Genomic DNA, 14,102 nt, shown 5'->3' with positions numbered 1-14,102 from the left:
CCAATCCTGAACTTCACCATGACCATGTTTCTTTGGATTCCAGCAGCATTTTGAACACAATGGGACCAGCTTTGGTGAGAGTAAGTCTGGCTACAGCCTTCCATCCACGATTTTCTTTTCTTTTTTTTCCCCTTAGTTTCTTCCTGTCTCCTTCTGGTCCTGTCTGGTCTTCTCCCTCCAGGATGTTTTATCCCAGCATCTGAGCTGTTTCTCTCAGAGAGGCTCTTTTTTTTTTTTTTCTGCTTGTTGATCTGCCATCTTCCCAGCTTCCTCTTGATACCACAGGTCTTATCTCAAAGGCACAGCTATTACTACTGTGTCTCTCATTGCCCAGTACTCTTTGCCTACTGCTGATACCCATCTCTTTTCATACCCCATGTAGAGAGTGGGCTATCTAAAGTCACTGCAGAAACCTATTACTGTACACTAGAAATAAGTCACAATCTTGTCTTACAACCCGTCCTTGTCTCATGTCTCTGCCAACAGGATTCCAGGATGTGTGTGTGTATGTGTGTGTGTCATAGGGAAAGAAAGAGACAGAACAGCAGATAAAGAAGAGGGGAGGTGATCCTAAGTTACTTACATTAGTAATAACAAGCAGATAGGATGCACCAAAGTCTAATAGACCCAGATTCAGAGAAAAGTCCTTGTCTTCTGTTTTACAAGGCACCGCAGGATATCTAGGACAGAATAAGTTTGGGTTAGAATAAGCAGCACATCTTAAAAAATACTGCTGTCCTGGTGGGGAGGAGGTAGGGACTAATGAGTGAGCTTAGCTGTGCTAAGGATGAGGAGAACAAGGCAGTCATCATTTCTCTTCAGAGTGAGATGCATTGGGGAGTAAGTTATTTTTATGCTAGGTTTCTGCTCAAATCTGAGTTCTTTATTGTCTGTCAGGTATTTGTTGTTGCAATTGCTTGCTGTTTTTATTCTAAATCTGTATAAAGAAGGCATAAATTATCTTCTTTTGCAGATTTCAGGCCCAGGTAAGTTTTTATTATACAAAGCTTATGACTTAGTGGAGCAGCATAGCACAGCAAATTCTAAGTAATAAAGTACCACTAGAGGTACCAAAGGGTAGGAGCCAGAACCCATAATAAACTGAATTTCATAAAGATGGTCCATCTTAACTACACAGAATGGCTATCTCACTTACTACTGTGATGCACCCGAGTTTGCTTATTATCTCTCTCTTTTTTCTCTCTCTCTTTCTCTCTCTCTCTCTGTATAATATATATATAGTCCCCAAATCTTCAACCTATATACAAAAATAGCATTTAAAACACAATTGTTGATAAAAGTAAAATGTCCACAGGGGTAATGCTCTTACTCTCCTCTTGGGATGGTTCTGTAAGCAGACACACCACTGTCTTTACGAACAGTGAGCGGGCCATCTGTACCCAGGGAGATGATCACATCTTTGTGCAAAGTATTAATAAACCTGAGGTAGAGAAATTAGTTACATATCAGACAAACGCATCCAAAAGGGACACCTGATAAAAGTGGGGGTTGAACTCATACTAGGCAAGTGTTCTACCCCTTAGCTATCTCCAAACCTTCTGCCCTTTTTGCATGGAAGGTTAAACCTAAGACCTTCACACTGAGCTACATCCTCAGTCCTTTGTAAATATTTTATTTTGGGACAGGGTCTCATTAAGCCACTATATTGCCCAGACTGGATTTGAGTTTATAATTCTCCTGCCTCAGACTCACAGTGTTGGAATTACAGACATGTGCCACTCAACTACGTTTTTTAAATTTTACTTTGACACAGGGTCTCATTAAATTGCTCAGATTGACCTTAAACTTTCTAGTCTGCTGCCTTAGCCCTTTAAATCACTGAAATTACTGTGCCCCTATATATAGTAGAGAGGTAAATTTTGTTTTGTTTATCATTACAACCCCAGTGCCAAGAATGAGTACCACATAAGAGGTATATACTATATAGTGTTCTCTAGCTTTCTTTCTGGAGTATTTGTTATCTGTCACATCCTCACCAGATTCCCTAACTCTATAGATGCTATCATGATCAAGAAAACCCTGCAAAACAGGGTTTCCTTTTTAATTCAGTTTAAATGCATGCATTTTTATTTCTTCATAACAATAGAATTGATCGAATGAGACTTTAGCAAGTAAATATAATTATGTGTAAAGATGTAACAGCATTTGTATAAAACTGACATTTTAACTTTTTACAAATGAAGTCAGATTTGACTATACAAAATTTAGACTCTCAGTCTATAGTAGGTTGTTACTACTGTTTGGAGTGTCTGCAGAACTCATAGACCCTTCTAGAACCATCTTTCTAGTCCTCTAACCTAAGTACCTGGATTATCTCGTCAGAATCGGGTTTTGGAATATTCCTGTTTTGATAGTTTTTGCTTTGTCTCTGTCCAAGGATTAGAAGAGTGGTTTCCTCTAGAGTCCTAAATGTTTACTCCTGGACTTTAAATCGCCCTATACTCACCCAGAAAATATCCTTTCTGAAAGTAAAAATCATTAACAACTTACAAAAAAGATCTGTCATCAAAAAGATCCTTGTCAAGACACTAATGACAATCTTGCTGTCAGATGACAATTTGGAACTTAGGCCTCATTCTTACCATGTTTTAAACTAAAATCCCTTTAAATATTAGCTTTTCTGAAGCATAATAAAAACCATTTACTGTGAATGTTCTACCTTCAATGGAATTCGGAATTTTCATTAAAGTGCTGTTCTCAACCCCTTTATCTTGATGACTGCAGGCATTTATATCTGTCCATTTTATACCTAATGCTCCACAGAAGGCAAGTGACCTCTGTCTCTGGATTGTCCCTCAATACTGGACAAGATTTTTGTCTTACCTAAATTCTAAATCAAGTCTTTTTTTCCAGATATGAACTACACTATCATGCTTCTACAGACTTACTACAAAAACTATACTTTAAGTGATAGATGCCCACAACCTAAAAATTAAGAGAAAATTATTTGCTCACTTTTAAATTTCTCTCTGGCAAACAAAAATTACTCAGTAATTTTCTTGAAAGCATGATTAATGAATGAAGTTTTGAAGAAATTTTTGCAGGTTATCTTCAAACAGGAACGAGCAAATCTGTCTGCCTCTCACTGTCTTGAAAAATCCCTTTAGATATCAGTGCCCCTGATAGTCTAGGAGAGATAATTCCTCTTTAAAACAAGTAAATTGTGAGACCTCTTCATCTGAAGCCCCAGAGATCAGAAGAGACCCAAGATTCAAGAGAACACAGTGGCCCAGGGGCTGCTTGATATCCAAACCTGACAGCTGTCATCCCATTGGTTGTTCTGTTTTCTGCATCCTGTACCTACAGTAGAGAAAAGTAAAAATCAGTAACAACAGACAGAAAGGAACCTGTAATCAGAATGTTTGATCATCAGATAGATCATTGGTAAGACACTAATGGGTCAGCCAGTTATCTTGCTGCCCAATAACAACTTAGAACTTAGGCAATTCCTCGACTTACCATCATGCTGGAAATATTTTTCCCATCTTCATGAAGGATCACAGTGTACCAGTTATTCTCTACTACAGAATGTTCAGCGTGGGCAGACTGATTGTGGTATTTCAGATGGAAGTGGAAATCTTGGCTTTTTGAGTTCAGGTGCAGTTTGAAATAGTGTGTTGGTTTCTGTAGAATGAAGCACCTGTTTCACTTTCTATCCCAGTTGGGACATTACAATCTCATGGCATTTCAGGGTGAGTGACGTGAGTAATATTTTTCATCAAAGTAGTTATTTTATATCTAGGAATCTCTCATAGGAAATAATTAAAGGCATAAAGATTTACAAGTCAGAATGTTTATTATAGGATTACATATAATAATAAAAACTTGAGTATCTATAAAATGCTTAGACTATAGAATGGGATATCACATAGTCAATAAAATCATGCTATCAAAGATTATTTAAGGGCATAGGAAGTAGCTTATAAAACAATGTCAACTTAAAAAGTCAGTACCAGTGTAACACATAAAGTTTCTAAGTCATTCAGGCCCATTCCTCACCTGAAAAGATTTGATGGACTCTGCCAGTAGAGAAGTATTTCCATTCCCCAGCACTGACACTTGCACCTCATCATCTGCCAAGTTTAAGACCTGTAGGAAAACTTCTTGGGACCCTGGCTGAGGTGGAGCCATTGCCTTAGGACAGATAACACATTAGAATCATCAACAAATAATTCTTCAGATACAATGACAACACCTCCCTTAGTCCTGTCCCTCCCAGCCTGGCCCATCTAGCCAAGAGGGCACAGTTTTCTCTCACTAATGAACATTTGATTTAGAAAATCCTAAAGGCAGTATAGAAGGAAAACACCAAGTCAATATAGCAAGAACTAATGTCAGGTAATGAACTCATGCTTTTTGACTTATTCCTCAATAGTGGTTATTTGGCTACCAAAAGCAATTTGTTGAAGTATATGGAAAGGCATCTCCTTAAAGCTGCATTCCCTGGAGCTAGCCAAGTATCTAGAATATTAGCGTTTGGAAATTCTCTGAAAATAACTCTGCATCACTCAGGAGAGGGGTGGGCCTCATTTTGCTTTGCTGTTCTGCCCTGTGTCTATTCATTTACCATGAATACTTACTATGAATTTCCTGTAAAACAAGAACCAAGGTAGGTCCCAGGGAGTCAAGACTAAACAAATCAGAAAAACGACCAAGACATATTGACCCTGCCCTCCTTCAGCTTATAATTTACTGGACTCACGTTTATTTTTATCTCCACAATAGCTGCAACTGCAAATGCCAGGCATGCTAGAATCATACCAACAGCCATTTTCCTAAGTGATCTGTAGAGGAAAAGGAGAGACAATTATATCTATTCTTTAAGCTCTAGAATATAAAATCCAAACTCCTTAACTTATCACAGAACTTTCCTCACTTAATCCGTTAGTTTTCAAAGTAGTTCCTAGAACTTCTTTTCATACACCTTTTTCCTCTTTTACTCGAGTCACAAAGAACTGCTGTTTTAATACACCACATTTTCCTGCTGTTACCTTTGCTTATATGATGATTTTTCTATCCATTATAACATAGCATACTACTAAAAGTAATAGCAGTACAATCAGATTTGTTGAGCATTTCTGATATACCAGGTGTTGTACAAATTTTAACTCATTTTTCTCTTAAGCACTCTTTGCTGACTCTAACAGCAGGCAGGACTCTGCTCCTTCTTTATACTTCCCTGGCATGCCAATCTCCCCTCCATAGAGTAACTGACACATATGACCTGTGTAGTAGCTATTCCAGCATGTGCTCTAACTTCCTTAATTATTAGTGAACTCCTTGAAAGAAAGGTTTGTTCTTGACTTACATATGTGTAGCACTCGGTCCTGAACTCCCTAATGTCTGTTTAATAACTGATCAAATGCCATTTGAATGTGGTAAAGTGGTCATCATTTTGCCATCGTGATTAAATTGCTAATAACTTAGAAATGAAAAGAGATCTGAAAGCCACCTCTGCCAAACTTTACAAATAATAACTTCTACTTAGAATAGGGGAAAAGTAGTAACTGAAAAATTCTATCCTTAAGTCCTAAAGGTCCCCATTTGTTTGTAGAAACAACTGGAAACTTAAAGAAATAAGTTGTCATTAAAGATTTTGGATTTCTTGGAAGAGGAAACATTCATGAAAAAATTCAGCAAGTTGGTTTAGGGGGCCCAATCTTATACACTGTACTTCTGAGTTTTCAAAAAATGTAGACATATTCCTTCAATATTGTATACTTAAGTACAGACTATTGGCTTTAACTCTCAGTAGTTAAATTTAATTCCCACTTTCCAGGAGAATAGGTACTAGTTCCAAAGGGGCCAGTAGGAGCAGGTAAATGACAAACCAGAACAATAAGCAGAAACTTACTGATAATGAATGTTTAACAAACTAGGCAAAGACTGAGACCTTTGTAATAAGGTACTTACGAGAAGTTGATTCCACATTTGGCAATCAGTCGATAAATGACAAGGTCAAACAATGGGATGAAGACAAGAACCAGAAAAGGATTTAGCACCTGTAACACCACGTAAAAACGACTGACCACAAGTGTTCTCTCATGAGTATGAACGCGTGCTTTCATTTGTCTGTGTCCTCTCTCACATCCACACACACTGTCACCTTGTAATGAGTCCACATTTCTCAGTCCCTTTATACCCAAAACTCTATTTCCATGAATACACCTTAGCTTCCAAATATCCCAAGGAACTAGTTACTTTCTGAGCCTGTTTTTCTTCTAATCATATTAGGAAGTCTTCTCTTCCATTGTTGTTTATCTTTAGTTTCACAGCCAGGTCAAAGCAAGGAGAGAAGAAAGAACTGGGGATTCCTGAATGAGGAGCTAAAAGAAAGAGCTAGAAGTTATGAATAAACAGATATTCTGACTTCACCGCTTACATAACAAAGTCTTATCACTTTTCTCTAACATTTCCATTATATTACTGTGGCTCAAAAAAAAAATGCAATGCTTATACTTTCCCTATGGACTAAATCTCTCTCCCTAGTTATGCAGGAACTACTTATTTAAGAGAGGAAGAAAGGGAAGGTATAAGATTTAAAGAGAGTGTTTTCATCTCTATACAAAGCTTTCCTCAGCAGACAAGGAGAAACATATCAGACAACAGTTTTTAATCTGACAAGGAGAAGCACGAGTGAGAAAAAAAAATACATCCCCATATCCATAGAGAAGTCTCCTACCTGCATTTGGTCCGGCTGGAGCACAAAAAAACCCTGAAACATTATAATACGTTAGACGGTAGCAGATCAGTCATCTTGGGAACTAGCAGGGAAGAAGCATATAAAAATGTCCTTTAGGTCTTTGGTTCAGGGACCTGATGGATGTTGTCTATGATGATATTTAGGGCTGAGAAGAGAGTTTGGGTAGCTTCTGGCTATGTTTGCTGAGGGCAGATAGACCAATGGGAAGATATTCTTTTTTGAGTACATATTGAGTACCCTTTATCCAAAATGCTTGAGATTTTGAAAGATTTTTATATGGAATGAAATATCTCAGGGAAATGATCCAAGTTTACAGATAAAGTGATCTAAGGCTACAGAAGCATAGCCTACAGTTAATTTTTTCTTGAAGTTAATTTTATATAATGTTTGTAATGATTTTGTGCATGAAACAGTTTCATGGTATGGAATTTTCCACTTGTGGAATCATTGTGATCTTGTAAAATGTTTGGATTTTGGAATAATTCCAGTTTGAGGTCTTTGGATTAATGATACTCAACCTATGTTATGTTTTCCTTGGCTTGAGAGAGAATAGAGTTGGTGTATTTTTTTAAAATTAAGTTCTGTAACTGTAGTTATAAGCAGCAATAATGAGAAGGACAAGATGTTGTGGCTAGACGATGACTCCCACTGACACAAAACATCTCTACAGCTACTTTGCAGAGTGTCAAAAGAGAACCATCTCTTAATAATGTTTTAGGGAAAAAAAGTTGCCACCTAAGTTCTGTGTCACTTACTTGTTTTCCTCTCAATATATTCTTCTATACATTGAAATGTTTCTCTTCAATAGCTGGTACCAAAAAAAAAGTTTCTCAGCCTTCTTTCATTCCTGATTCTAAAGACAAGATTTTGATTTTTTGCTTCTAGTTTTTAAAAAATAAATAAATGAATAAAACATTTGCCTTCAAACTAAATGTATGTCTCTAATGATTTTAATTTAGTTTTCAGACAAAAATACAAATAAATTAATTTTCTTTTGTATGACTGATAAAAATAATGGTCTTTTTTGAAAAACGTCTTCGGGCCAGGGATTTAGCTTAGTGGTTCAAGGCAGAACAAGGCTTTGAGTTCGATTCCTGGTACCAAAAAAACCACAAAAACAATAAAAACAATTCCAATGAATTTTAATTGAAAAAAAAAAAGAAAAAGAAAGAAAAACCTCTTCTACTTACCAAATCCCCATCCATCTTAGTGGCTTGTAGGGTCCATCGTGAGCCCTAGGAAGAACAATGCTATTCTGAGAAATCTCTCTCCTATGAGAAGCAAATAGTTGGATGGAGAGGTTACTTTGAAAACAACTATTCCTACCTGCTGATCCAAAAGAGCCCAGAACATGGGCAACGGGGTATATAGGAACAGTATCCTGGTCAGTGCCTTCACATCCATAATGAGCTGCGTCTGCAGAGAGGAAGAAAGAATCAGTAGAACTAACTGCCAGACGCTCCCGATGTGCCTTTCTTGCTTGCAGCAAAGTGCACAACAGTAACAGCAGAGCTCACGCACACCAGTAGAAATTCAGTTGGAAAGACTCCACAGAGCCACAAAATGTTCCTGCAGTTTCAACTTACTGGGTATTTCTCCGCTGCCCAGTCCAGCCAGTGCTGGCGCCTTGGAATGTTCCGAGAGCGGTTCTTGAAGCGGTTGGAAATAGCAAACTAGGGCAGAGCACAGATATTGGGCAAGATACAGAGAGAAGCCTTCCTTTGCATTTCCCAGTTCATTATCCCTTCCCTCAAATAGGCACACTTTCAGGACTTACTCTAACGCTTTAATCTCATCGGACACTGAATTTCAGAACATTTGAGGTATAATTTTATTTTTCCAAATTTCCAATTGACATCATATAAGCTACACATCCTAAGAGTTCTGCCATTTTAAGAAAAATGTGGGGGAAAAAAATGAAAGATGAAAAATGCATTTTGTTTCTTTTTTCTTAATGGCTGTGTAGAGACATGGAGGAAGGTGACTTAATCCCAGCTTTCAAATGGTATGCAAGCAGAACAAAGATCACTGAGGAAAATATATGCACGTTTGAAGACCTTATCCTCACACACGCTCTCTTCTTTTTATTGAACAATATAGGTAAAAAAAAAGTCATGGACTCACCCCAATGCATTTGATAACTTGAACCACTATGTTCCCTTCAGGAGGTGGTTTCTTGTACATTTTGCTTCCCATCGCAAACACAACTGCAGTTGATACACAAACAAGGTTCTCAGCTACTCATTTGGTACATTCAATATTTAAGGACAGGCTGCTGAGCTGTAGGACTTCCTAGCAAATCTCATAAAGAGGGCACCTACTTAATACTTCCTGAGTTGAAGTTATATAAATTATGAGAGCCAAGAGAAGATAAAACAGTCAATTGCTAAGAGGTATCTGTTGAGATTTTCATGTGATCACAGAAATGGGAACAATCTTTGGCTTCTTATTCTATGTTGCTCGCTTCCATATCTGATGTATCACCAATGTTCTGGTCCTCTTTCTTCAGTGGATTTCTGTATGTCTCCTTTTTTCCATTACCACTTCTACTAATCTGTTAAGGATGTCACAGTTTCTACCATAGACTAGTAAAATGTCCATCAACTTGTTTTTCATTCTCTAGTCTCCTTTTGCCTTAATGTGATGCCAAATTAAAACTTTTCTAGAGCTGGATGTGGTGGTGCACATACAATCCCAGCACTTGGGAGGTTGAGGCAGGAGGATTGCCCTGAGTTGGAGGCCAGCTTGGGCTACAAAGTGAATTCAAGGTCAGCCTGAACTTCTTAGTGAGATCCCACCTCAAAAAAAAAAAATCTTTCTAGTGTCTCTCCACCCAAATATGTATCATACTATAACTTATTGAAGGGTTATTTTATAAGTAAATTATTAAAACTTATTTTATAAGTAAATTATTAAATTACTTATTTTATAAGTAAATTATTAAAATAATTTATAGGTAAATTATTAAAAAGGAGATATTATATATCTCTACTTAATATATCTATACATATATACCTATCTCTACTTTCTTTAGTTTAAATCATATATATAATATGTGAATGTGTATTTAGTAGAGCCTAACTCTGTTTTATTTTACTTTTATTTTTTTGAGACAGGATGTTGCTATGTAGTTCAGCCTGGTTCTGAATTCACTGCATAGTTCAATCCAGCTTACCTTGAACTTGCAGCAATCCTCCTGCCTCAGCCTTCTGAGTGCTAAGATTTCAGGCATGCACCACCACAACTAGCCTCTTAGCTACATTTTATACATTTAAAAAATGAACAAATTAAGTAACTTATACAAGATTACACAGCTAAAAATTGCCACAAATAGCATTTTCTTACCTGCGACTTATCTGACTCAAAATTCCTGCTCTTAACCATTATAAAGCATCTCACCTCATTGCCTCGTCACTACATCACATATTGTACTAGATAGACACTACTGTGAAAAAGACATGGCCCTGTCCTCAGAACAGTGCACTTTAATCTACTCTTTCAAACCTATGTCTCATTACTTTTCTTTAGGTACTTTATGTTCTAATCACGACTCATGATTTCCACAGAAAATCCTACTGTGTGCTACTTCTATTCATAAGCTAGTTCTGTTTCCCATATTCACATCTTTATTTCTTATTTTTCCAAATGAATAACAATGAGCTAGCATTTTATAATTATAAAACAGTGTTATTCTTTTCAAGGTTTTGTAGGGTTGTTTGTTTGTTTTGCTACTGGGGACTGAACTCATGACCTCACCTTGCCAGGTAAGCACTTAGGCCACTGAGCTAAACTCCCAGCCCCTTTTTTTCAAGTTTATTAAGTTAAATTAAAATCAATGGAAAGATTCCACCTTGATTTCCCACCAGATGGGAATCTGCCTTCACAGATTCCCAATTGAAAGATGCCCTTTTAATCGTCTCTACTGAAGAACTCTTTTTCTGTGACCAATAAAATTTTCTAATGTCATTACACACCAGACTTTATAAATCACCTTATTTTGTCACTCTTTTAACTTTCTAATTGCACCATTCCGCTCAGTCAAATTCATTTTACCACTTTTTCTGCATTCATTCTCTTTGGTTACTTCAAACCACACTCACTCTCTATTACAGCCTTCTTATTGTTGAAAGAAAGATTTTAGGGAGATAATGAGAATCCTGGGAATCAAGTGGACAGATAAAGAGATACCTAGACAAAAGGAAAAATTTTTTTCTATAGGAAACAAACTGCTCCTGAAATTAAGATGATCCTACAAAGGAGCTGAACCCCTCCAGAATGCTGGTTGCCACAGTGACAGTGAAGTGGTAACAGGAGGATGTGATCAACTTGACAAGTCATTCAAATTTTGCACCCACTTAACTAAAGAAGGTAAATAGGAAATAACTCTCTCCTCTTTCTCCTGGTAGATGATGTAGTCTTCACAATGAAAATAGAAGGCTTCATATGGTAATTTAACTTCTTTCCACCAAATCTTTAATGTTGTTCCCATACCCATCCTCTCTTTCCTTCAGTGAGGTAAAGGAGATGTTTCTCCTCTTGCGCCAAACTTAATTTTTTGCATGTGTGTTTTCACAGCAATTATACTCAAGCCTTTCTTCCTAAAAATATTCATGTTGAATATAACAATAATGTTGCTTGAATTCATGTCACATTCTAGCTGCAAATACATTTTCCCTTTCTCACCTGTCATTCACTTCCCAATTTATTCCACTCGGTATTCACCCTTTACTAACCTACCGTAACTGAGGCTATGATTTCAACCTAAAATACCCCCTAAACTCTCATGTATTCAGAGGTAGAGTTTTGGGAGAATAATTAGATCATGAGGGCCTTAACTTTATTAGTGGGTTAGTTCATTCTTTAGATCATAATTTGGTGGCACCACATGAATGACATCCTTTGCTGTTCTATTTAATGAACATTTTCACTCTTAGTTCAGTTCCCACCCAGTGACATCTGTCCAGATGAGTTCCTCCTTAAAACTCTTTTGGTATCCAAGACAGCACTAATACCACTTGAGTTTTCCCTTCTAAGTTTCATTTGAATATCCTGTAAGTGCTAGTGTTCCTTAGGGTTTGGTCCTGGATCTTTTTTTCACCTTACTCCTTATTATCTGTTAGTTATATGTTCAAGGTTATATGTTCAAGGTTTAATATTTATCCAGACTCTAGGTCTACAGCCCAATCTCTCTGAATCCTAAAATGGCTATTTCTAAATAACTATTTGGTGATTACAAGGAAATGTTCTAACATGTAAAATGTAACATGCCCCAAACCAAATTTATCAATATTTCCCAAACCTGTTCTCTCTTACTATCTCAATTAATGATCCCACCATATACCCAGATGTTTACATTAGAACCCTGCATTCTATATGGATACCTTCTCTTCATTTCACATATCTAATCTGACAAAGGTTGTTGGTTCTACCAACAAGGTGAGCTGAGTGAGGCACTCCACTCAAGTACAAATTTTAAGGGAATGATAGAAAATGCAATAATCAAGATAAATATTGTTTTTGCCTTACCCAATCCTTTCTCCATACTATAATCACATTATTGAAAAATGAAAACCCAACAATTATTCTGTTCAAAACATTTTGTAGATACCCACCACCTCACAATGAAGTTAAAGGACGTTTCCTTGTCTTGTTTATACCAATTTTTTAAAAATCTTTCTCATTTATGCTCCAGGTAGTCAGAATCCTTAAGGCCTTTGAATCTGTCACACCATCTTGAACCACCTTGACTTAATACTTTGTCCTCTTTCTGCATCACTTATAATCCATTCTTTGATTGTTATTCATGCCTGACATCTCACCTTAGAAGTCAATTTTTTAGGTAAATATTTTACAGCCCTCAAGTTTTAGATTAGTGTTGTTACTGTTGTTTTGGTTTTTGGGGACAAGGTCCCACTATGTAGTTCAGGCTGGCCTTAAATTCACCATGTAGCCCAGACTAGCCTTGAACTATGGTGGTCCTCCTGCCTCAGTCTCTTGAGCGCTTGGATGAGAGACATGTGCCACCATGTCTGGAAACATCCCTCAAAGTCTTAATCACTCCTCTATAAACTTCAATACCTTTCTCTATATTTCCCAGTTATAACACAGACCATGCTATATTTTAAATTCCTTTTTACCTGTCTTTCTCTTTTTACTGGTCTGTGTTCTTTGAGAACCTGAACCATGTGGCTATTTAATTCATCAATGGGGACTCTATTCCTAACACAGAATCTGTCCCATAACAGACATACTGATAGCATTTAACGATTTATAATTTATAAGTCATTTCACTTATAGCATTTCTTTTGGGCTTCATAATTATTTTGATATATAAATACTACTATTGTGCAATGGTACAGAGAAGGAAGTGTGTACTACTCAGTGGAAAAACCAAGAAAATAGTTGGGAAAACATTTGGTATATACAGAAAGAAGAAGGAAGCGGAGAATGTATTACAGCTCTTCTGGGAAACGGTGCCTTGTAACTGGGGACTCTGAGTACTACCATCAGCCACTTCCCATCCCCTGTAGAAAGCAATCAACCTGGATATTGAGTCCTTTCCTCCGTTGAGCTGTTCTTCTTTATGTGTTTAGACTGGACCTCTTCCAGGGGGGCGTCACCCTAAGGCTCAGAGTGAGAGCAGGTTTCCAGGCCGATGATTAGAAGCAATTTTGTGCAAATTTCTCCTTATGCTATCTAAACTATGCAACTCTATACACCCCCCTTTTCTTCCAGGATTGGGTTCTCAGGGCAAGTAAAAGAATGCCATTTGATCTAAGTCTATACCTACTTACTCAACTTTTCTTACTCTATTCATTCAAGGGCAAACTCTTTGGGAACATTATAGAGCAGAGCGGAAATAGCTAAACCTATGACCGATTTTTAAAAGTCCCAGAGAATTTAAATTGTCTTTTAATCACCAATGAATAAGCAGCCGATGAGGTAAACTAATTTAGGGGAAGATTAATTGCTTTCCTTCGTAGTTTAGTAAAGTGCAAATGTGCCTTAAACTTTACTACAGTACATTAAAATCCTGGATATAGTTCAAAAATTATAGTGCCTAGACCCCTGATTGTTCCTGCATATGGACCATAGATTGATCTTTCTTTTTGCTTTTTGGTACCAGGGATCAAACTCATGACCTTGCACTTGCCAGGTAGGTGCTTAAGCCACTGAGCTAAATCCCCAGCCCAAGATTGATCTTTCTTAAGGTCCTCAAGAAATTTTCTAATGGGTGTGTAATTTGGGGGCACTTTTCAAAGATGTCTGACTTAATAGGTTACCTTCAAATCCAAGGAGTAAACCCGTAAAATAGCACCTCAAGGTTACCATGAAGGTTGTACAAAACACATTATGCCAAACAATTACATGATTCTCT

The 14,102-nt window shown here is 37.1% G+C and overlaps 1 protein-coding gene across 3 annotated transcripts in view; it reads right to left on the bottom strand.

Moving 5' to 3' along the window:
- Nucleotides 1-14,102, bottom strand: part of Slc15a2 (solute carrier family 15 member 2) — a 29,211-nt gene that overhangs the window by 7,363 nt on the left and 7,746 nt on the right. For 2 of the 3 annotated variants that reach the window (XM_063225073.1, XM_063225075.1), the window contains 12 exons: nt 8,849-8,931; nt 8,311-8,397; nt 8,051-8,140; nt 7,915-7,959; nt 6,704-6,736; nt 5,935-6,023; nt 4,724-4,805; nt 4,021-4,155; nt 3,481-3,645; nt 3,275-3,321; nt 1,331-1,441; nt 584-680 (listed from right to left, as the gene is read on the bottom strand). In XM_063225073.1, the coding sequence (XP_063081143.1) occupies nt 584-680; nt 1,331-1,441; nt 3,275-3,321; nt 3,481-3,645; nt 4,021-4,155; nt 4,724-4,805; nt 5,935-6,023; nt 6,704-6,736; nt 7,915-7,959; nt 8,051-8,140; nt 8,311-8,397; nt 8,849-8,931 (1,064 nt within the window). The remainder of the gene's footprint in view (nt 1-583; nt 681-1,330; nt 1,442-3,274; nt 3,322-3,480; nt 3,646-4,020; nt 4,156-4,723; nt 4,806-5,934; nt 6,024-6,703; nt 6,737-7,914; nt 7,960-8,050; nt 8,141-8,310; nt 8,398-8,848; nt 8,932-14,102) is intronic. The other variant, XM_063225074.1, reaches the window with a different exon arrangement.

This window comes from Cavia porcellus, unplaced genomic scaffold (genome assembly GCF_034190915.1).
Source record: "Cavia porcellus strain 051 isolate PalLab524CR breed Dunkin Hartley unplaced genomic scaffold, mCavPor4.1 scaffold_15, whole genome shotgun sequence".
In the NCBI taxonomy this organism is placed as follows: domain Eukaryota; kingdom Metazoa; phylum Chordata; class Mammalia; order Rodentia; family Caviidae; genus Cavia; species Cavia porcellus.
The sequence above is the reverse complement of the archived record's forward strand: the minus strand, read 5'-3'. Positions and strand labels throughout refer to the sequence as shown.